General features: G+C 36.3%; 1 protein-coding gene across 10 annotated transcripts in view; it reads right to left on the reverse strand.

The window, feature by feature from the left end:
• The window catches only part of ATP11B (ATPase phospholipid transporting 11B (putative)), a 141171-nt gene that overhangs the window by 114648 nt on the left and 1864 nt on the right, over positions 1–24659 (reverse strand). For all 10 annotated transcript variants that reach the window (XM_082393906.1, XM_082393907.1, XM_082393904.1 and 7 more), the window contains exon 2: positions 1432–1548. In XM_082393906.1, the coding sequence (XP_082250032.1) occupies positions 1432–1548 (117 nt within the window). The remainder of the gene's footprint in view (positions 1–1431; positions 1549–24659) is intronic.

Consider the following 24659-nt stretch of genomic DNA (forward strand, 5'->3'; position numbering starts at 1 on the left):
AACAAGGATGAATCTCAAGAGTACTGTGTTAAGTGAAAAGAAGTCAGACACAAAAGACTCCTACTGTATGACTGTATTTATATGACATCCTGGAAAACACAAAACTATAGTTAAAGAAAGCAGATCAGCTGCTAGTGCTAAAGGTGAGGAGGAGTGGGACTGGCTACTAACTTTTTGGAGTGACAAATATATTCTGTATCTTGATGACGGCAGTCACATGTTACACATTTGTCAAAACTTATCAAATTATACACTTAAAATTAGTGAATTTTATTGTATATAAATTATACCCAGTGTTTTAAAATTTTTTTTCAAGAAGGACTTTTATTTCTTGCATCACTTACTAAGAACTGTATCATTAATCTAAAGCTCCTCTATTACCCTAGATTCTGATATTTCCCCTTCCTGCCCTCTACTTTAGAACCACTGTCCAAAATGAGATGTCAGTAATGGGTGTGTTGCATATGTAAATAATGCAAAGGCTGGAAAAAAGGAACAGGGAAAAGGAACCATTGGCCTAAAACAACATCTTTAAGAAAAATGAGATCAGGATTAGAGAGAAAATATTAGTCGCCCTGGAAGAGAGGGAAGGAGCAATACAAAGATGCTTCTTAAGGTGGTCTATTAAGCAATAGCTATGCTCAGAGAGAACTTTACCCTCAGTTTCTGACTCACATCCTCTATAATTGCACTGTCCACTAAGGTAGCCACTAGTCACATTGACAATTTAAAAAAATTAAAATTAAATTAAAAATTAAGTTCCTCAGTTACATTACCACATTTCAAGGCCTAAACAGCCCTATGTGGCTAATGGCTATCATATTAGACAGCATGGAAAACATTTCCATCATGAGAGAAGAGTCTATCAGTCTATTTTGAAATTGAAGATTATAGAATAATGCTAAGACATCTTAAAAATGCCATAGGAAAAAATGAAACAAGGAAAAATATGTAAAAGTGAAGTGGTTCCTTGGTACTATAAAATGTTTATAGAAGAATGATAAAACTGGAGGAAGTCAGGCTTTAAAGTCACACAGAACTGAGTTCAAATTCCAATCTCATCCCTGGGTAAATTATTTCCCTGCACTTCAGTTGAAAAAACTGATATAAAATCAGTATAACAACACTGTGTTAAAGCTATCTTAAAGTTGTTTTAAGAATTAAATAACATGAGAAGTACCTAATACAGTGTCTGGCACATGGTATAAATATTAGTTCCTTACTTTAATTGCAACTAAGGGTAATTTTTGGCATATTGGTTACCTGATATTAGCAACCAGAAACTTATTTTACAGTTCACAATTTTGGTTAAGATAAATCTACCAACCACCATTTCCTTGAATTTTTAAGGATATAAATACAAACAAATCACCTTTTAAAACAAAATAGTACATAACCCACAGTTTTAGTAATAAAAGTGTTACTTCTTACCTTAGATGAAATGATCCGGTTATCTATAAATTTCTGAGGTGTGTAAAGGCCATACTGAGGAAACCTGTTGGCTATGTAAATAGTTCTTGTGTCACTTTGATGTGGTGGGTCAAAACCCTAAGGCCAAGCAAAAGAAAAATAATGGTCAACAAGGTTAGCTGTTATGATTCTTTACTGCTCGTTCTATTTAACTGATCATATTACACATATCATTACTGGCCTTGAACTGCATATAGGCTCAATCTATTTAATTATCAGAAGAGTTAAGCCATATATTTTTTTCTTTCAAAGTAAACAGGTACATTTTCTTCAGATATAAACTAACTAGGTAATAACCTCTGGTAATGAAAAATAATCCATACTCTGTCAGAAATGCTACCACAAGGAGACCTACAGAAGCACTTGAAGACAAGGCTTCTTTCCTTCCCTTTCATTCCTGGTGTTCCTTGCTTTTCTCTTAGGATAGACTCCTAGCCAGTGATATGGAAGTCCTGTGTAGCTAAGGCCCAGTCAGCACCTACCATATCTAAGCACAAAGGCTTAACATTTTATTTTACACCCAGATCAACTCGGTTTCAAAGGGCTTTGTTCCCAGAGGACTTAAAATGTATTGGATAGTGCAGATTCATTCCATACAAGCATTTCTTTGCGCCAGTTACATTATCAATCTACTCCCTGCAATATGGATATATGCTATAATTCTGGCCTCAAATTTAGAAGACCCTCAATTAAGGTACATTTCGGAATGATCTCTAGTGGAAAAGTTTGCCCTAGCGACAAGAATACTGATACTTTATTCCTACAGCATTGTACTCTTTTCCAGAGTGGCAAGTGAATCTTTAAGACTCCTTTGATAGATATCGGCATCCCTGTAAAATTTCCACTAAGCACAGACACACACAAATAGTGGAAATTCCCATATTACCTAGAGGGATATTTTATTTAGCACATCAGAATATTAGAAGTGCTATATATGGGTTTCAACTCCTGTTATTCATGGTTTTAAACAATTTATTTTGTGATCTTAGAAACAGCTAGTACAGAACTGTGCAAATTAAATGTATTTGTATACTCCATTAAAAAAATGAAGTTTTATTTTGTTTGTTTATGCTACTTAAAGTGATGACCACATTTTGTGAATGTGAATGTGCCATTATGTATCTGATTTCAAAATCAGTTTAAGGATAAAATGTGGCACACATGTTTATTTTCCTCATAAATTTTCTTTTAAACATTTCACAATTGTGCCCTGTAATAACTCATGGGAGAAAGAGGGCAGGTTTCAAAATCAGAGTCAGAACTCACTGCTCTATCTGGAATATCATAATCATTTAAAAGATACATATCATTTATTCAGTCAATAACTATTTACTGAGTTTAAGCACTATGTTAAGCCATGAAGGATTATGTGATTTGTTACATACTCGAGCATATCATAACGTGCTCCAACTCAATAAACAAATCAATGAACAAATAGTTTGAATGCTACTGCTGTAGTCTATGGATGTGTTTTTCAAAGATGGTCCACAGAAGTTTGCCTGTAACGTTCATAAAATAACAAAAGGGACACAGAGGTAACGGAAGCATTAGACTCCATGGAGCATATTTATTCTGTATCCACTCTGTAACCATGTTAACATAACACTAAGTCATACCCCATGCATGTAAACTTCTGAGATAAAGAAAAAAAAGTAAACTTGAGGGTTTGAAAGAATATATAAACCTTTAAGAAGATGTCAAGACAACTGAGACTGAGAACCACTGATATAAAATTTTATTTTATTTTTTGCTAAATCCCACCAAGATTATTACTATGTACATCTAAAGTTAAGAAACAAAAAACAGGGACTTCCCTGGTAGTCCAGAGGACATGGGTTCGCTCCCTGGTCAGGGAACTAAGATCCCTCATGTCGCAGGGCAACTAAGCCCATGTGCCACAACTACTGAGCTTGCGTGCCTCAACTAGAGAGCCCGTGTGCCGCAAACTACAGAGCCCACGCGCTCTGGAACCCGCATGCCACAACTACAGAGACCACATACCTTGGAGCCTGTGTGCCACAACCAGAGAAGAAAAAACCCCGCACGGCACAACTAGAGAGAAGCCCGCGCTGCAACGAAGAGCCCACACGCCACAACGAAAGATCCAACGCAGCCAAAAATAAATAAAATAAATAATAAATCTCTAAAAAAAAAAAAAGAAACAAAAAACAAAACAAATGTCCTCCCCCCAAATATACTGATGTTTACATTATAACCTCTCATTCATAACTAGAATTAATATACTATATATATAAATGCATGCACTTTACAGGAAGCAAATGCTCATCATTCTCCATTCCTCTCTCCTGGATGAACCAGTGATCACATACTAAAGTTTTGGAACTCCTGAGATTTCTACAATTATTTCAAGGAGATATTTTGAGATGTTCCAAGAATAAAATCAGTTTTAAATTAAATTGAATTTTAAATTCAGCATCGCCATATTCCAAGAAATCATAATTTAAAATAAGATGACAATACCAAAAGGAGAATAATGATAGTACATTTTTCCTTATTCCCAAAGATGCTATAACATCCACTTAAGCATTTTGAGTTGTTTTTCCAGTGATTAATTAAAATGACCTTATCCAATCATGTTATAATCAATGGCATGCATATACATGTGGGTGTGTGTATTTTTTTACACACACAAAATAGTTAAATTTTATATTTGTGACTGCGGTATAAGTACAGCTAAGCGTCCCTCATGAAAATTAAAGCTATAACTTCAATTCATTACCATCAACTTCTCTGCCACAAATTCAAGTAGCCATGAACTAAATAAAAAGAACAAAACTGTCCAAAAATGAGAAAAGTGACTTAGGACAGTTCTGTGAATCTCTGAAATTTTACGCAAATTTGCATATCTGTGCATTAAAAAATTTTTTTTTAAATTTTGGCCATGCCATGCAGCTTGCGGGATCTCAGTTCCCTGACTAGGGACTGGACCTGGGTCACAGCAGTGAAAGCGCCGAATCCTAACCACTAGACCACCAGGGAACTCCCATACATGCATTTTGCTGATGACAGAATAGTTTTCCTCAGATTTTGATGACATAAAGAAAGTTAGAACCACTCATCTAAGGTCTTGCTTTTATAATCAGTTCCCCACCTCAATATTCCATATTTTAAAAATGACACAGAGGGCTTCCCTGGTGGCGCAGTGGTTGAGAATCTGCCTACCAATGCAGGGGACACGGGTTCGAGCCCTGGTCTGGGAAGATCCCACAGGCCGCGGAGCAACTGGGCCCGTGAGCCACAATTACTGAGCCTGCGCGTCTGGAGCCTGTGCTCCGCAACAAGAGAGGCCACGATAGTGAGAGGCCCGCGCACCGCGATTAAGAGTGGCCCCCGCTTGCCACAACTAGAGAAAGCCCTCGCACAGAAACGAAGACCCAGCACAGCCATAAATAAATTAATTAATTAATTTTAAAAAAATAATAATAATAATAAATACTCCCTCACTCAATCTGATGTGGTCTCTCCCCACTTGGAACCCTTAGCCATTTGTTAAAAAAAAAAAAAAAAAAAAAAAAATGACACAGAGAATTGTTGTTTCAATAACACCTCTACTTTGTTTAACAGGAATCAAAACAAACAGATTTTATCAAAATTAATTGTATAACTATACCATTAATGTGAAGTTCAAGTATAGTTTCATGTTATTTCTAACAAGCATTATCAGCAATTCTATGCTACTGTACAATCCGAACTCCCTAATCACTAGGCTACGGCTACACATCAGGGTTCAGAAACCTCTGGTATGTATTACACTTTCAGCCCAGACTACCCATTCACACCCTGAACCCCTGGATGGCTTGCTCCTTTCTTCTATGATTTCATCTTGTCCTGGATAAAGGAACTGAGATAGATTAATGCTATCCTAGCCACCCTGGTTTTATTTTTATTTTTTAACATTTATTTATTTATTTATTTGGCTGTACCGGGTCTTAGCTGCAGCATGCAGGATCTTTAGTTGCGGCACGCAAACTCTTAGCTGCGGCATGTGGGATCTAGTTCCCTGACTGGAGATTGAACCTGGACCCCCTGCATTGGGAGCGCAGAGTCTTAGCCACTGGACCACCAGGGAAGCCCCCACCCTGATTTTATTTTAATGCCTGCTAAAAAGTACAGTTGACCCTTGAACAACTCGAGGGTTAGAGGAGTCAACCCTCCACACAGTCAAAAATCTGAGTATAACTTCAGAGTTGGCCCTCTGCATCCTCAGATTCAGCCCTATAGTACTGTAGTATTTACTATTGAAAAATCCACATACAAGGGGACCTGCACAGTTCAAACCCATTTTGTTCAAGGGTCAACTGTATAGGCTTTTGGAAGCACACAAATTTAAACTATTTAAAAATAACAACTCTCATTAACTCTAAAAAAGTATGAAATTAAAACCTCTTTTCTGTCTGGATTTATGAGCATATGTAAAAACCACAGGTACTTTTAAAAAAGGTGGATCAGGGCTTCCCTGGTGGCGCAGTGGTTGGGAGTCTGCCTGCCAATGCGGGGGACACGGGTTCCAGCCCTGGTCTGGGAGGATCTCACATGCCGCGGAGCAACTAGGCCCATGCACGACAGCTGCTGGGCGTGTGCTCTGGAGCCCACGAGCCACAACTACTGAAGCCCGCGTGCCTGGAGCCCATGCTCTGCAGCAAGAGAAGTCACCGCAATGAGAGGACCGCGCGCCATGGCAGGGAATTGGCCCCCGCTCACTGCAACTAGAGAAAGCCCAAGCGCAGCAATGAAGACCCAATGCAGCCAAAAATAAATAAAATAAATAATAATTTAAAAAAAAGTGTTTGAGTATTTAAGGTGGAAAAAAAATCCCACGATGGCATTCAAGGAAAGACCTGAAAACACATGGGACTGATTTGAAAAAGATTCCTTTTGTAACAGTAAATTGATGAAACCTAGGGAAACCAAACCAGAAAACAGCTTATAATTTTTAGATGGTGGTCTCTGGCACAAAGCAGTACTTAGAAATGACTCATAACATTTTTTATTTTCATACCAAATATACCAGCCTCTGTACTATTCTTAAAATCCCAAAGATTTTATGAAAAATACAAGCATTACAAATAAGAACTAAGAAGAAACTAAAACTACAGTCCTATAATTAAATATTGTCACACTTCTTTAACATAACTAAGAAAACATTTTTAGAGTTCACAGTGATTAAAGTAAATTTGTACATTTAATCATTCCTATGTGTGATCTATTTCCTCCATAACAGAAAGAAAAAAGCTACAAACAAACCAAAAAACCATGAAAAACAACATAAAAAGAAGCTTCAAAATCAAAACTGCAATGGCACTGTTATTAAAATAAATGAACAGAAGCTTTATTTCGGTCACACACTTTCTATGACACAAAGTGATTTTTGTTGGCTACGTGTTCCAATGTACACAATACTTCTGGGGAAGAATGATTTAATGTATTTTACCGAATCTACAAACCTAATTGTGAATTACTGTTTCCTGGATATAGACTTTGAATAAAATACATCTATACGAAGGTATTATAAGGACAAGATAATTTTACACTGTTAAGAGACCAAAGCAAGGTGAGAGGGAATAACTTAAAATGTCCATGATCTAAACACAATTTAATTTTAACTTTCTGTATCATGTTACATAATTTTCATTTTAGGATTTAAGGTAGTTTGCCATCTATCGGACCAGTCTGGGCTTCCAAGAACTCTGGCTTACTGCAGAGGTGGGTTGGAACTGGCTTTCCAGTTACAGGGTTCAAAATTTAGAGTGATCTTTGACTCCAAACATCTTAAATCACCTGCAAATACTTTACTACAGGAAGTTCATCTCTTATAGGAAGCTCATCTCTTATATTACCTCCCAAACTTGATTTCCCACTCCAACATACACCTCTAGCAGCCCCTGTGGAAATAATATGGTGACCCCTCAAAAAAGTAAACACAGAATAACTGTATGATCCAACAATTCCACTTCTGTGTATAAACTCAAAAGAAATGAAAGCAGAGACTCGAACAGATATTTGTAAACCCATGTGCATGGCAGCATTATTCACAATAGCCAAAAGGTAGAAGCAACCCAAGTGTCCACTGACAGATGAATGGATAAACAAAATGTGGTGTGTACAATGGGATATTATTCAGCCTTAAAAAGGAAGGAGATTTTGACACGTGATATAACATGGATGAACACTCAAGACATTACGCTAAGTGAAATTAAGCCTGTGACAAAAGGACGAAATTTTTAATTTATTCCTCTTATATAAGGAATAAGAGTTGACACATTCATACTTTGCCAGGCATTTATTCAAGGGGGGCTGGGGAGGGGAGAGGAACAGGGCATTAGTGTTTAATGGGTATAAAGTTTCAGTCTGGAAAGATGAAACAGTTCAGGAGACAGATGGTGGTGACTGATGGCTGCATAACAGTGTGACTGTACTTAATGCCACTGAACTGTATATTTAGAAATGGTTAAAATGGCAAATTTTATGTTAAGTATATCTTACTAGAATTTAAAATATGTCAATTTCACCCATTTGGGACTTTACCATGGATTTTCTGGATTACAAGAATCCTATGTGGCCATAATTCAACTGTGACAGTAAATGTCTCTTATTTGCTAGACCGGTGATTTGAAATCACAGAGACATTTATGATAAAAATAAATGTGTGGGGCTTCCCTGGTGGCGCAGTGGTTGAGAATCTGCCTGCCAATGCAGGGGACACGGGTTCAAGCCCTGGTCTGGGAAGATCCCACGTGCCACAGAGCGGCTGGGCCCGTGTGCCACAACTACTGAGCCTGCGCGTCTGGAGCCTGTGCTCCGCAACGAGAGAGGCCGCGATAGTGAGAGAGGCCCGTGCACCGCGATGAAGAGTGGCCCCCGCTCGCCGCAACTGGAGAGAGCCCTCGCACAGAAACGAAGACCCAACACAGCCATAAATAAATAAATAAAATAAATAAATAAATAAATAAATAAATAAATAAATAAATAAATAAATGTGTGAGGTAGTTTCAGTTTAGATCAAATTTAAAATCATAGATTTCACTAAGGCAGAATTTAAGGTTTCTGTAACCAAGAACCCTAAGTTGATTTTTTTGGTTTACCTATCCAGTTGAACACCAGCTGGATAAGGAATGAAACTAGTAACTCTTCTACCTGTGGTATCCAGATTGGAGATAGATGAGTAAAATGGAATTTCTACTAAGGTTTCTCAAACATTTTTAAGCCTTCTCCCTCTCCACTCACAATCATAAACAACAACGGCAACAAAGATGGCTTCCTACGTCCTCCTCAGTATATCAGAAGCAATGGGGTTACAGTTCTGAGGCCAGAGACAAATATCCTTTACACAGAAAACATATCCCTTACAAAGTATCTTCAAAGTGTAATATTTTAAAATATATATCAATCACAAAGACACACCCACAAAATTCTAAACAGTAACAACATTAAAAAGTATATTGAAATCAACTATACTTCAATTAAAAATAAATAAAAATTTAAAAAATAAATAATAAATTGGTGAAAAGTATATTGAAGACAAAGAATAGAGATGCTGGTGAATCCTACTTATTTAGGCAAAAATTGACACAAAAGGTAGAAAGAAGTAGGGTGGAAGGAAGATACACAATTGTCCTGTTAATTTTATATATAGGAAACTTGTTTTCAGGAATGCCTGAACCAAGAAACTGGAACCAAATAAATAGCAGCAGCAGCAATAACAAAACCCAACAATCTTGTACCTACTACCAGTCTCACTTTCCACAATCTAGACATCCTACCTTTCATCCTGCCATAATTATAAACATTTTAAATGTTTCTCAAAATTGGTAACACTCTTGCTCTTATGTTGAATGAAAGCATATGCTGTTCCTGTTACCAGATAGCTACAATGGAATACCAAGCATTAATATTTAGCAAATCAACCAAAATAACACTATCACTGAAATACTACTTCTGAATGACCATATAGTTTGCTTTACAGGCTTTTCTACTCACCTATGTTTTCTGATCAGTTGCTTAATTGTGTTTCCCTATTCTCATTGAGAGAAATTATATGTAATGGTTCTCAATTAGAGCTAAGAGATTACATGCCTCAAAGTTAAAACTCCTTTTGGTGAATGAGCCTAAGGGAAGGAAGGAAGACTTCTAGAAACCATTTTCAGAAATGAGGTTGGTACTGATTTTCACAATGATTTGAGGGGTGGGGGTGTCTAGTGGCATTTAGTAGGTGGGTGAATGGGTGGGGAAGAGATATTAGACATTCTTCAATGAACTGCAGAGTCCTGACAACAAGGAAATGTCCTGTGAACCAGACAACTTTCAAATGCCCTGTCTGATATTCATATTCGTAAAAATCTCTTTAGAAAAATATGAAGCTCCTCTTTAAAAACAAACACAAAATGCTTTGCATGGATTTGTGAATTTTTCAGCAATGCAACTACCATGTAAAATGAAGGAAGATAACATTTTGTCAGAACTTCCCAGAGTGTTCACTGTTTCAGAAAACTGCATCACCAATGGAAATGTCACTTGTATATGAGTCACCGATACACTACACTTTCAGCAGTCTGCACTAGTAGCCATGAAGTCACACTGATTACAGCATTTGATTATTCACTACCTTTAGTGTAGTTATGATTGAGTACTTACATACTGAAACAGATATTATTTAATATAAATGTATTTATTTTTCCTTCATACTAGTTTCCTTCATAACTAGGGTTATAATGTTGATTTTTTTAAAAAAATCAAGTTATATACGTAGCAGGTTACATATTTAAATTTTATTTCAAGATAAAAATGGAAAGAACATTTACGAAATATCTGTTAGAAATAGGGGGCACTGGGCCCAACAGGATTGAAAACTATGTACTTTTATGGCCAAAATCTAACCAATATTACAAGTACTATCTTGGGTTTATAATAGAATCCCCTCAAGTTAGAAGCTGCTGCTTATACCATGAGCAGAATATCAGTATTCAAACCAGGAAACTACAACAAATATTTCCAAGTACATATTTAAACAGGTTTAGGTGTTACGGAGAAAAATTTTAAACAATAACAACATAAAAATATATTGAAGTCAGAGAATAGAGACATTGAGTGAATCCTATTTAGTTAAGACAAGAACTAAAACAAAAGGTAGAAAAAAGTAAGGTGGAAGGAAGATACACAATTGTTTTACTAATTTTATATGCTGGGAACCTGAGAAACATGCTTAAGAAGAAAGTAAAACATGTCTATATAAGATTTAAAAAAAAAAAAGAACTTAGCAAATCCTAAACTATTGCTATGAAAATTTGAAAATTAAATTTTAAGCACGGAAATGATTATTCAGCAACACTGGGTCAAAATGACATAATTCTGAAAATGTATTTTTAAAAAAACACAAAAGAATATGTTAGCATATTTTCAGTTCTTTTGGCAAACAATTCATTTACCCTGTATAATGACTATTAAAATTCTACTGCTGATCTGCAAATTCTTGCCTTTTGGTATTTTCTGGCATGTAATGAAAAAAATTTATTTTAACAACCAATCAAAGAGTATTTACTGAGTATTTAACTAGGTGCTTTTCAATGCACTAAGGACCACTGATGATAAAAAGGAATACGTGACTTAGTCCTTGCCCACTTGGAGCTGATGAAACCTTAGTGTTTTAGGCCCTACAATTTATTACTTAGATATCATCTAATTTCCTATTTCCTCTCACATATTTAAGATCAAACTAGAATTATTTTCTGGTTTGAATGTGGTATGCCCAGCATGGATATCTACTAAGCAACTTATATGTTTATGTAGAGTTTAGGAGAGAGGGTTGGACTTGAGATTGGAAGCCAGCAAGCATAATGATGGTGGTTAACGTCAAAGATATGTATGAGACTGCCTGTTAAGAGAGTACAGAGGAAGAAGAGAATAAGGGTAGGAGATGGAATTCTGAGGGCTATCATTTAAGATACATGTGAGAGAAAAGGAATAAGCAAAAAGGAAAAAAGATCATCAGAGCAAAATAAAAACAAGAAGAGTAGTATGGCAGAAACCTGGGAAGAAGTTGCAAAAAGGAATTATTTCATATGCTGCAAAGAAAGATAAGAACTGAAAAAAAGACAACTGAATTTAACAATTCATAAATCATCAGTGGCTTCTGACAACGCAGTTTGAGTACAGTTAAAAGGGTTACAGTGGTCACAAAGTACAGACCTGATCTCCCTGTGCTATGCGGTTGCTTCCCACTGGCTATCTATTTTACGTTTGGTAGTGTATATATGTCCATGCCACTCTCTCACTTTGTCACATCTTACCCTTCCCCCTCCCCATATCCTCAAGTCCATTCTCTAGCAGGTCTGTGTCTTTATTCCCGTCTTGCCACTAGGTTCTTCATGACCTTTTTTTTTTTTTTCCCTTAGATTCCATATATATGTGTTAGCATACTGTATTTGTTTTTCTCTTTCTGACTTACTTCACTCTGTATGACAGACTCTAACTCCATCCACCTCACTACAAATAACTAAATTTTGTTTCTTTTTATGGCTGAGATCTAGAGACTGTCATACAGAGTGAAGTAAGTCAGAAAGAGAAAAACAAATATCGTATATTAATGCATATATGTGGAACCTAGAAAAATGGTACAGATGAACCGGTTTGCAGGGCAGAAATTGAGACACAGATGTAGAGAACAAACGTATGGACACCAAGGGGGGAAAGCCGCGGGGGGGTGGTGGTGGTGGTGGTGGGATGAATCGGGAGATTGGGATTGATATGGATACACTGATGTGTATAAAATGGATGACTAATAAGAACCTGCTGTATAAAAAAATAAATAAAATTCAAAAATTAAAAAAAAAAGGGCTACAGTGGATTAATGACTGGGGATGGAGAGGAGGGTGGGGAAGTGGGGATAGCGGTTAACAACTGAAAAGCTGGATCAAGTGAAACATTTTTAGTAAAAGCGAATCATAAGCTTATTTTTATGTTTGAAATGAAGAATCTGGTAAAGAGGAAGAAAAAGTTATGGGAAGGAAAAATCACTGAAGGATCAAGGAAAAAGAAGAGAAAACAATCAAGAGCCAAGGTATAAAGCATTAACTGTGGAAATGGACAGGATCTCTAATTTGAAATGGAATTTAAAAATTTGAACATGAAAAATGAAGAAAGCTGAAATCATATACTACCACATTTTCTATTTTGGTAATTTTAAGAAATACCTTTATGATGAGTTGATACAGTCATCAACTGAGTAAGTTCAGTTACTCAGTGTTTACAGACTTCATATCTTCCTATGGCTTTTTGTATACACTCACATCTAATGGAAACTCTGACTGCCGCCACATATCAGATCACCAATTCTTCCTTATAAGATTCAATTAACTCTAAACTTCACATTCATTTTTTAAAAAAATTACTAATAGATATTTCTTTTATAACAACAAAAAAACATAATTAGGAAACTTGGAGACACTAATTATTAATGGTCATCACACTGATTTCTGATAACCAAAGGCAATGGTTCACAGAGTTTTGGATTTCACAGAACAGTAAAAAAAATTTTAACTGGAAAACTAACATAAATTTGCCAACTTCTAATTCTTTTCTAAGCAAGAATAATAACAAAAAAGAAAGTAAGGAAAACAACCTAAGACTTAGTTCTTCTCAAAAGTCTGAGAAACTATCACAGCCCAGTGGAGCCTAAGAACACATGAAGACTAAATGTAATGTGTTATCCCAGACGAGATTTTGAACCAGAAAAAGAATACTAGTGAAAACCACAATGAGATATTACCTCACACCCGTTAGAATGGCTATTATCAAAAAGACAAGAAATAACAAGTGTTGGTGAGGATGTAAACTGGTACAACCACTATGGAAAACAGTACTGAGGTTCCTCAAAAAATTAAAAATAGAACTACCATATGATCCAGCAATTCCACTTCTGGGTATTTATCGGAAGAAAATGAAAAACACTAATTTGAAAGATATATGCACTCCATGTTCACTGTGGCATTATTTACAATAGCCAAGGTATGGGAAAAAACTGAATGTCTATCAACAAATGAGTGGATAAAGAAAATGTGGTGTATATATATATATAAAATAAAATATTATTCAGCCATCAAAAAGAATGAAATCTTGCCATCTGCTGCAGCATGGATGGGCTTTGAGGGCGTTATGCTAAGTGAAATAAGTCAGACAGAGAAAAGACAAATACTGTATGATCTCACTTATATGTGGAATCTAAAAAAAACCTCCAAGCTCATAGATACAGAAATAATGGAGAACAGACTGGTGGTTGCCAGAGGTGGGGTTGGGGAGTGGGTGAAATGGGTGAAGGGAGTCAAAAGGTACAAACTTCTAGTTATAAAATAAATAAGTTATAGGATGTAATGTACAGCCTGGTAATTATAGCTAATAATACTGTATTGTATATGTGAAAACTGCTAAGTGTAGATCTTAAAAAGTTCTCATCACAGGGAAACAAATTCTGTAACACTGGGTGGTGATGGATATTAACAAGACTTACTGTGGTGATCATTTTGCAATATATACAAATATGAAATAAAGTACAGGGTTTAATTAATAATAATGTAATAATATTGGTTTATTAGTGTAACAAATGTAGCACAGTAATATGTTAACAATAAGAGAAAGTGGGTGAGAAGAATGTATAGGAATTCTCTATTATTTCTGCAACCTTTCTGAAAATCTAAAACTATTTTAAAATAAAAAGTTTATTTTTTTAAAAGTTAAAAAGTCCTCAAAAACAAGGACATATATAAGTTTAAGCAAAGACACACACACACACACAGACGTGTGTGTTACATTGACCTTGCTTTTCTCATTTTGCCGTAGACCACTGAAAACTTTATCTCCATCTACAGGAAACATCATTTATTAGGGAACTCATGGTCTAGGAGACTATATAATAAAGACTGATAAAAGCATCTCTGATTATTTAAGAATTTTGACTTTTGCTGTCTCATAATAAATTCCTAAGTTTTTTTTTTTAATTCTGCAAATATACGATGGAAAAAAGGCTGATCAACACTCACAGGTAAGCACTGCATCAATTCCCTTTAATGTTGCATAGGAGTTGGACGCACAAAGTCTGAAGGTCTGCACATCTAAGTTAGAGGCCAGTTCCTCCACAGTATTTAAATTTCAATAGGAGGGACTTCACTGGAGGCGCAGTGGTTGAGAGTCTGCCTGCCAATGCAGGGGACTGGGGTTCGAGCCCTGGTCCGGGAAGATCCCACATGCCGCGGAGCAGCTAAGCCCGTGCGCCACAACTACTGAGCCTGAGCTCTAGAGCCCGCGACCCACAACTACTGAGCCTGTGTGCCACAACTACTGAAGCCCGTGCTCCTAGAGCCTGTGCTCCGCAATGAGAGGCCACCGCAATGAGAAGCCTGCGCACCTCAACGAAGAGTGTCCCCCGCTCGCCGCAACTAGAGAAAGCCTGTGTGCAGCAACAAAGACCCAACACAGCCAAAAATAAACAATAAATAAAATAAATTTTAAAAAACTTTCAATAGGAAAAGACAAGGTTAGAGAACTACTTCCCTTTCAGTAGTAAAAAAAAAAAAAAAAAAAAAAAAAAATCAAGCCCACCCTCACATCTTTGTTTTCTGAACTAATATATTAAAGAGCATAGTGGAGAAGTGAGGTAAGGAAGGATATCTATATTTGTTTTGTAGCTCATGAAATGCAGTAGTGAAGAAACAATTTCCTAGGTAAAATGTGATTAAGACTTGAACTGACTTATATACTACTCAAGCTTTATCTGTCAATTGCACTCATTGCAAAAGACTCTTCAAAGCAAAATCTTAAAAGACCAATATGTAACACAAGTATTTATTGAGGAACATGTGCTTGATACTATGCTAGGCACTGCACCAATCTAAGTAAAAATATTTGACCATTATGAAATATCAAGCCACTTACTATTTTATTTGTTAAATTACCCTATAACTTAATTTTAAAAATCATTATAAATACTGTGAGCACTGACTACTTACTAGGTAATACGCTTGGTACTGTGGAAATACCAAAATGAGAAGTAAGGGCCTGAATAAAACTTCATTAAAAAAAAAAAAAGTCCTTTTAATAAGCACAAAAAATGAAACAAATATCAAGTAAAATGAGTAAAATTTTGACTGAAATAGCAGTAAGTCATTAGATGACTCGCTTTTTTTCTATAGAAAATTATCAAGTACATTCTTCTGAATAAAGAGTTAAATAATATAATTTTTAAATATAAAAAAAAGTATGGCATAATTTCATTACAGATGTAATAAAAGTTATTAATAAAAATGGACAACTAGGAACTTCCCTGGTGGCTCAGTGGTTGAGAATCTGCCCGCCAATGCAGGGGACATGGGTTTGAGCCCTGGTCCAAGAGCAGCTAAATCCGTGCACCACAACTACTGAGCCTGCGCTCTAGAGCCCGCGAGCCACAACTACTCAGCCCGCACACCGCAACTACTGAAGCCTGTGTGCCCTAATGGCTGCGTGCCACAACTACTGAAGCCTGCACGCCTAGAGCCTGTGCTCCACAACGAGAGAAACCACCACAATGAGAAGCCCGTGCCCCACAACAAAGAGTAGCCCCGGCTCGCTGCAACTAGAGAAAGCTCCTGCTTTAAATTAAAAAATTTAAAAAAAAAAATTTAAATTAAAAAAAAATTTAAAAAAAAGACAACTATCTTAACTCTTCAGCATTTCCAATTTCTATTTCAACATCACAAACTTCTCAAACTTCAAAATAGTTTGTGGTTCCTAAAGTTTAAGATGAAAAAAGAAATTTAAAACTGAAAATCTTTCAAAAAATTTGCCATGCTGTTCAAAATCAATTTAAAGGTATTGCATTTGATATTAGATAACATATTCAAGAGGAGATATATATTAAGGTACAAGCAAGGTCTAGCTTCTTCTGGTACCTAAAATATTATGTCAACTTGAAAATGGCCATAGCTGACTAACTACAGGAACTCTTGATCACTTCTCTCCTCTTCCTCTACAAAACTGTCACCCCCATCTCCAGAGTACCACTGCTGCCTAAATTTCTTTCCCTAACTCATTCTTCTTGCCTCACTCTTGGGTAGATTTAAAATGGCAGGATTAGCAAAGAGATATATAGGGAAAACTGCTGCTACTTCTAATTATCTTCCACACTGTTAAACTCTCTGGAAAAACTCTCTGGGTTAAGTTCTGCCTCTGGCACTAATTAGTTACTGACCTTGGAAAAATACATACTTTGAACTCCTCCTTTTACTTCACAAAAGCAAAGACAGATAAAAAAATTTTTTTTCTTTAATTAAGACAACTTAGCTAGGCTTAAAGTAAGATAATCATTTCTGTAATCAGGGGCTGAGCCTTTGGGACTCTGGGTCTGGAAATAGGCAGTCTGAAGTTCAATCCCCTTTTGTACTAGGGTCCTAGAGTCAGGTTCAACTGAAAGGAGGTTGAAAAAAGCTGTGTACTTTTAAACATGTATAAAACCTCCAAAGAGGTAACAGAATAATATATTTTTTTAAAAAAGAACAAAATATTACAAGACAAATCGGCCAATATGCATCAAGAACAGACAGAAACGCAAGAGGTCCAATAATAAATTCTGGAAAAAAAAAGTCATTTAAATTAAAAATTCAGAAGACAACGATGAACTCTAGATTGGATATGGAGAGAACTGATGACTAGAAGCTAGAACTAAGGAATTCACGCTGAAAGCAGCACAGAGAAAATAGATGAGAAATATGAACAAGAAGTTAAGAGCCAGAGCACAGATTAATATCAAGCAAGAGTTTGAGAATGAGAAAATTAAAGCCTGAGAAGCAATATTTAAAAGGAAAAAAAGATTGTAAACTTTCCTGAACTGTAGAAATGACAGCTTTCAGATTGAAAATACACACAAGTGGAGAGCAGGAAAAACAAAAATCATATAAAACAACATGATGAATACAGCAGAGTAAAAACTGCAAAATATCGAGGACAAAGAGACAATCTTAAAAACATACAACGTTTAAGAGAGTATCAGCAAAGTAATGACAATTAGATTAAAAGCATATTTTACACCAGCAATAAACGTCCGAAAGCAACAGAATAAGTGGTATCTTCAATATGTTGAGTGGAAGTAACTGTTAATCTAGAATTCTGAATCTACTTAAATTAGTATTCAATAATAATTATGAAATAAAGACATTTTAAGACATAAAAACTAAGAAAGTTTACCACACATGAAGCCTTGCTTAAAATAACTAAAGGATGTATATTTCAGCAACAATAAAAGTAAATACAGAGGGAAGAGATGGTATTCAAGAAATAATGGTGAGTAAAGAAAATCACTGTTGGGCTTCCCTGGTGGCAAAGTGGTTGAGAATCTGCCTGCCAATGCAGGGGACATGGGTTTGAGCCCTGGTCTGGGAAGATCCCACATGCTGCGGAGCAACTAGGCCTGTGAGCCACAACTACTGAGCCTGCGCGTCTGGAGCCTGTGCTCCGCAACAAGAGAGGCCGCAATAATGAGAGGCCCGCGCACTGCGATGAAGGGTGGCCCCCACTTGCCGCAACTAGAGAAAGCCCTCGCACAGAAACGAAGACCCAACACAGCAAAAATAAATAAATAAATTTTTTAAAAAAATTACTGTAATCAATCAAAATGAGTAATAGTTAAAAAGTTAAGAGAACGTTTTGAGTTTAAAAAGAAGTAGAACTACAACACACATTATGGAAGAAAATATTTGCAAATCACATATCTGATAAGGGTCTTGTATCCAGAACACATAAAGAACTCTTACAACTCAAAAAAAAAAAAAAAAAGACAACTTAAATACAGGCAAAAAGATCTGAGTAAGCATTTCACCAAAAAACAAACAAACCCATAAAATACAAACAAACAAAAAAACTGGTTAACAGGGACATGAAAAGATGTTCAAAATCATCAGTCATTAGGGAAATATAAATCACAACCATGAGTTATCATTTATACTCACGACCATGACTAGAATCAGAAAGGCAAAAACAAGTGTTGGTACAGATATGAAGACACTGGAACCCTCACACATTGCTGGTGGGAATGTAAAACGGTGCAGTTACTTTGGAAAACAGTTTGGCAATTCCTCAAAAAAGAGAGGTACCATATGACCCAGTGATTTCCACTCCTTAGGCATTTACCCAAGAGAAATGAAAATATACATCCACAAACTGCACATGAATGGTCAAAGAATCATTATTTCTGATAGTCAAAAGGCGGAAACAAACTAAATGTCCATTAATTGATGAATGAATACACAAAATGTGGTACATCTATACAATGGAATATTATTTGACATTAAGAAGAAATGAAGGGCTTCCCTGGTGGCGCAGTGGTTGAGAATCTGCCTGCCAATGCAGGGGACACGGGTTTGAGCCCTGGTCTGGGAGGATCCCACATGCCGCGGAGCAACTGGGCCTGTGAGCCACAATTACTGAGCCTGCGCGTCTGGAGCCTGTGCTCCGCAACAAGAGAGGCCGCGATAGTGAGAGGCCCGCACACCGCGATGAAGAGTGGCCCCCGCTCGCCGCAACTAGAGAAAGCCCTCGCACAGAAAACGAAGAACCAACACAGCCATAAAAAAAAAAAAAAAAAAAAAATTTAATATGCCAAGGTGCCATATTTAAAAAAAAAAAAAAAGAAGAAGAAGAAATGAAGTACTGATATGTGCAACAACACAGATGAACCTTGAAAACATTATGCTAGGTGAAAAGACGACTGTGACAAAATACCACATAGTGTATATGATGCCATTTACCTGAAATGTCTAGAGGAGGCAAATCTACAGACACAGAAAGTAGATTAGTGATTGATTACGGCTGGGGGCTAGTGGCTTGGGGGAATGGAGAATGAGAGTTAGTGGGTAGGGAGTCTCCTTCAGGGCGTATCAAAATGTCCAAACATCATAGTGTGGTGGTGGCTGCACAACTCTACGCATATGCCGAAAAACTGGACCATGCACTTTAATGAGTAAATCGTACGGTATGTGAGTTGTATCTCAAGAAAGCTGGTAAAAGAAAAAAATAGAGCTAAACTATTATGTAACAGTAATGTGGAAGGTGAGAGGGAATACTGAGGTCAACATCTTCTAAATCCCTATATTATTTGTGGGTGGATAGAGATGCTCAATATATAGGCACAGCTAGAAAAAAAAGGATAAAAATACAATCCATAGCTTCTACATGATCAAAGGGAAAAAAATATGAATAGAAACTTAACGAATTCAATGCAAAGCAAATCAAAATCCTAGAAAGATTTCCACAGAATTAGACAAACTGATTATAAAAAATAGCACATGGAAGAGTAAAGATCCCAAGCAATTCTGGGGGAAAAAAAAGGATTGGGGGTTCTGCCTGGCCAGATATCAAGACTTCTCATAAAACACTATAATTAAGATAGTGCATTACTGGTGCACCAACAGATCAATACATGAATGAAACAGAATAGAGAACCTAGAAACAGAACACAAAACAAAGAGAATGATGGTATATGACAGAGAAGGCAAACAACACTGGTTAGTGGGGAAAAGATGGCTCATTCAATGAACGGCATTGGGACAAATAACTTCTTATGTGGGAGAAAACAAATTCCCTACTTTAGTCCATACACAAAAATAAATTCCACGTATATTAAAGACCTAAATGTTGTAAAACTAAATTTTTAGACAACTTGAAGAAAACACTAGAAAAACAGTTTTATGACCCTGGTGTAGAAAAGGAATTCCTAAACAAGTAATAAAAAGTAGAAATCATTCACCTAATAAATTTACCTACAAATAAATTTAAAACATCAAAAAAGACACCATCAACAAAGTTAAATACAAGGGGCAGGCTAAAAGAAGATATTTACAACATATACAACAAAGAATTGGCACCCAGACTACAGAAGAAACTAATAAGGAAAAGACACACCACCCAACAGAAAAATGGGTAATCAATGGAGGCAAACACAACATTGTAAAGCAACCATACTCCAATAAAATAAAAAGAAAAGAAAAGTGGGTAATCTATTCATATGAGTGCAACACAGGACACCTGAATCTCACTAGCAATCAGCAAAATGCAAATTAGGGCAAAATGATATACCTCTCACACTCATCAGATTGGTAAGTTTTTCAAGTCTGACAGTACAAAGTGTTGACCAAGATGTAGGAAAAGGGGAACTCTCATGTTTTAGAAAATAATCTGGCAATATCTAGTAACAGTCATAACGTGCACACCCCATGGCCCAGCAATTCCACTTCTAGGTATTCCAATTTTAAAAAACCACACATAAACAAAAATGATCACCGCAACATTTTTTTAAATAGGAAAAAAACTGACAGCAATTCAAATATCCATTAGTCCTCGAAGAATGGCTAGGGCTGGGGTTGCTTCACTTTGGTAGTTCCAGAGCCTAGCAATATGCTATCACAGGTGTATGTTCAGAAAATGTTTGAGTGAATGAATAAATAAATGAGAAAGAAATAGTGTTACCTAAAAGTAGATGCAGAGTTGAGAAACAGCTTTTATTACATGGAGAACTAAAACAAAATAGACAAAAATCCTTGCTTTCATGATATAAATGAGACAAATGAGTACGGAGTATGTTAAATAGTGATAAGTGCTAAGAGAAATAAAAAAAGCAGTGAAGGGGGATAGGGAAGTATGGGGGTGGGGATTTACAATTTTATACTGAATGGCCAGAAAAGGCCTCACTGATCAGGTAACATCTGAATAAAGATTTGAAGGGAGTGAAGGAGCCAGCAGATACCTAGGGGAAGAACATTGCAGGCAGAGGTAATGGCCAAGGCAAAAATCCTAAGACTGAAGTACGCCTGGCACTTCTGATGAATAGCAAGATCTGTGTGGATAAAGCAAAGTGAGTGAAGAATGATGGGAGGACTTCCCTGGTGGCGCGGTGGTTAAGAATCTGCCTGCCAATGCAGGGAACACGAGTTCGAGCCCTGGTCTGGGGAAGATCCATCCCACATGCCAAGGAGCCAACTAAGTCTGTGTGCGCCACAACTACTGAACCTGCGCTCTAGAGCCTGGGAGCCACAACTACTGAGCCCGCACACCACAACTACTGAAGCCCTCGCGCCTAGAGCCCATGCTCCGTAACGAGAAGCTGCCGCAATGAGAAGCCCGCATGCAGCAACGAAGACCCAACGCAGCCAAAAATAAATAAATAAATATATAAAATTTAAAAAAAATAAAAAGAATGATGGGAGATGAGAAGTGGTTTGGGGAGGGGGGGTGGATACAGATCTAGCAGAGACTTTGGCTTTTACTCTGAGCAAGAAGGCAAGTCCTCAGAAGGTTTTAAACACAGGAATTACATGACCTAACCTGTATTTTAATAAGATCACTCTGGTTTCTATGTTGAAAACAGACTGCAGGGATAGAAGGGATATTTAATGATGATAGTGGCAATCACAAGGTTCTTTGGGGTATCTGGACAAGGTCCCTACTTCAGTGCTGTTAGGATAATTGGGATTCCACTAATGCTTGATTAACCTCTCTAACCAAATGAAAAATTGGGTATCTGAGAATATAAGTCTGAATATAGAGATAAAATAAGCAAATACTCTAAGATCTCGGATCTTAAACATTTTTGAGGTTAAAATTTACTTAGTCACACCAAAATAATACCAACGTAGGCCTGTGCTTCCCTGACCTACTACTCCTTATTCATTCCTTGAGAGAAAGTCAAAGAACACAGGTACTTCCAAATTGATGCTGAAATAAATCTGATACTCATTCACTTAGTCAACCACCATTTATTTGGTGGGTGAGTACCTGCAATATGGGCCAGCTGCTGTCTTGAGTGCAAGGGCTATAAAGATGAACAAAATATGGCCCATCCTAAGATATTTACAGTCTAGTGTGTGAGCTACCTAGAGTTACATAACGTGCCATAAAGAAACACAAGCTCACTTTTAATGTTATACAGCAGCACTAACAGAAATATAACATGAGCCACAAATGCAAGCCACATATGTAATTTTAAAATTTCTAGTAACCATTTTTAAAAAGGTAAAAAGAAACAAGCAAAATTAATTGCAATATTTTACTTTACTGAATAAATCCAGAATATTATTTCAACATGTAACAATATAAAAATTGAGATTTTTACATTCTTTTTTTATACCATTTTTTAAATCCTAGGTATATTTTATACTTAAGCATATTTCAATTTGAACTAGCCACATTTCAAGAGTCTTGAACAGCATAATTATGCAGAATAGACCTATTTTTTAGAAAACTGAAAAGAATTTGACACAGATACAGGGCAAAGTAAATTAGTAGAAGGAGGCTTGAACATGTTCACAGCTTAAAGAAAAAGAGTAAACATACTATAGATAATTGATACGGAGTGCGGAGAGCAGGATGAAAGAGCACGAGGACTGGTTAGTTTGGAAGGGAGGACCGTCGCACCTTCCTCTGTGACAAGTGGAAAGGTTAGATTAAGATATAAACAAGTTTGGTGAATGTGAATGGGTTGAGAGTTTAGGTTAAGAGCTTCCCATTTTTCTCAGTGAATCAGAAGACAATCTTACTAGCCTCCTTCCATCACTGTGGATACAAACCTGAAGGGACTACATTTATGGAACAATTTAATAAACTGTATCCTAGTATGACAACATTAAGTTGTGTTTTTAAAAATTATAGTAATTTTCTAGCTTTCTTATGGACTGGTCAATCCTTGAATTTTGTCACTTGATCTCTAAACACAGAAGCAATGCTATGGATTCATTCTTTATTTTCTCACCTATTCATTTATTCAGCAAACATGTACCCAATGTCTACTCTTATGTCAAGTACTGTGTGAGACAATGAGCATACAGAGATGAATAAGGCCCTCAGTGACCTACATTTGTGTCCCCAGTATTTAGCTTATTATGTCTGCACACAGTAAGTGCTTTAAAAACACAGCACTACATTGCCCTGTAAAGAAATATTACATGTCAACTAAAATATGAACTGACAAAGACTTTCATTTGTCTAAAGTAGCGCTGTACAATAATTTTCTGTGCTAATGAATATGTCCTACTCTGAACTGTCCAATACAGTAGCTAATAGCCACATGGATTTTTAATTAATTAGAATTTTAATAGCCAAGGTGGTTAATGGCTACCACAAAAATCTAAATACGAGAATACAGTGAGTAGCTAATGGCATTTCCACTACTATAATCATGGTGCTGTCATCTCTAATGAGTTAACACACATGTGATGCTAGAATAATACCAACTGTACCAGAAAAACATCATAAGAAAATTTTCTTAGTGTAAAATAACTTTAGCATTATGAGCCCAAAAAGAAAGAAAGAACAAAAGAAAAAGAAAAGGATAGTCCAATCTTTTCAGTCTGCTTCCCCAAAGGAAAACATCAACTTTCTGACAACCTCCTAATTTTTCTCATTGTGTCAAGAAGTGAAAATAGTCTGCGGAGATACGGAGTCAAACTTTTTTTAATTAGAGAAGAATTAATAGAACATATGAGTTGTTTCAGTACAAAATGATAACAAACTTTTTTTTGGCAATACAATTTAAACTGTTGAAAATCGGGATGCATATAATGAATAAAGTGTTTTTATAACTCAAAAAAGCCTGTCTTTGTGATCTGCTTATTAATTTCTCCAAATCTGTCCTAGTTATCTGAATTTTCTTAAGTGAACCTATTGCTAAAAGATTCAATTCATTGAGCAAATGGAAGTATAATTTAAACTAGACTTTGAATTGAATAATTCCTGGTGTATGTAGTAACCAGAATGGCTGTTTATGGCTGGGATAGTAAAATACACTTTCATTACTCTGTGAATCCACTATCCTTAATGTATAATTTAAGTGACTGTACAGACTTAATCAGAGAAACAAAGTCCTACATGGGCACAGGTCTGATTACATACTTCCGTACTTACATACTGATAACTTAAAAGTAAAACCAGTGAAGTGAGCGACTAATGTCAGAGAGAGCATTTTTTGTGCACCGCGAACTTGTTCAACTTGTTAACCACCCCGTAAGGCAGTTGTCTTGTAAATTAACCACACAACTTCCTGCCCTTCCTTTTAGTTGTGTTCAGCTGAAGCCATTTAAAAAAAAACATTACCAGATTGCCTGTCTTGAAGATGAGAATGGTTATACAATCAGGATTTTATTCAGGTTAAAAAAATACCT

Source organism: Balaenoptera borealis (genome assembly GCF_965194805.1).
Source record: "Balaenoptera borealis genome assembly, chromosome: 5".
Classification (NCBI taxonomy): domain Eukaryota; kingdom Metazoa; phylum Chordata; class Mammalia; order Artiodactyla; family Balaenopteridae; genus Balaenoptera; species Balaenoptera borealis.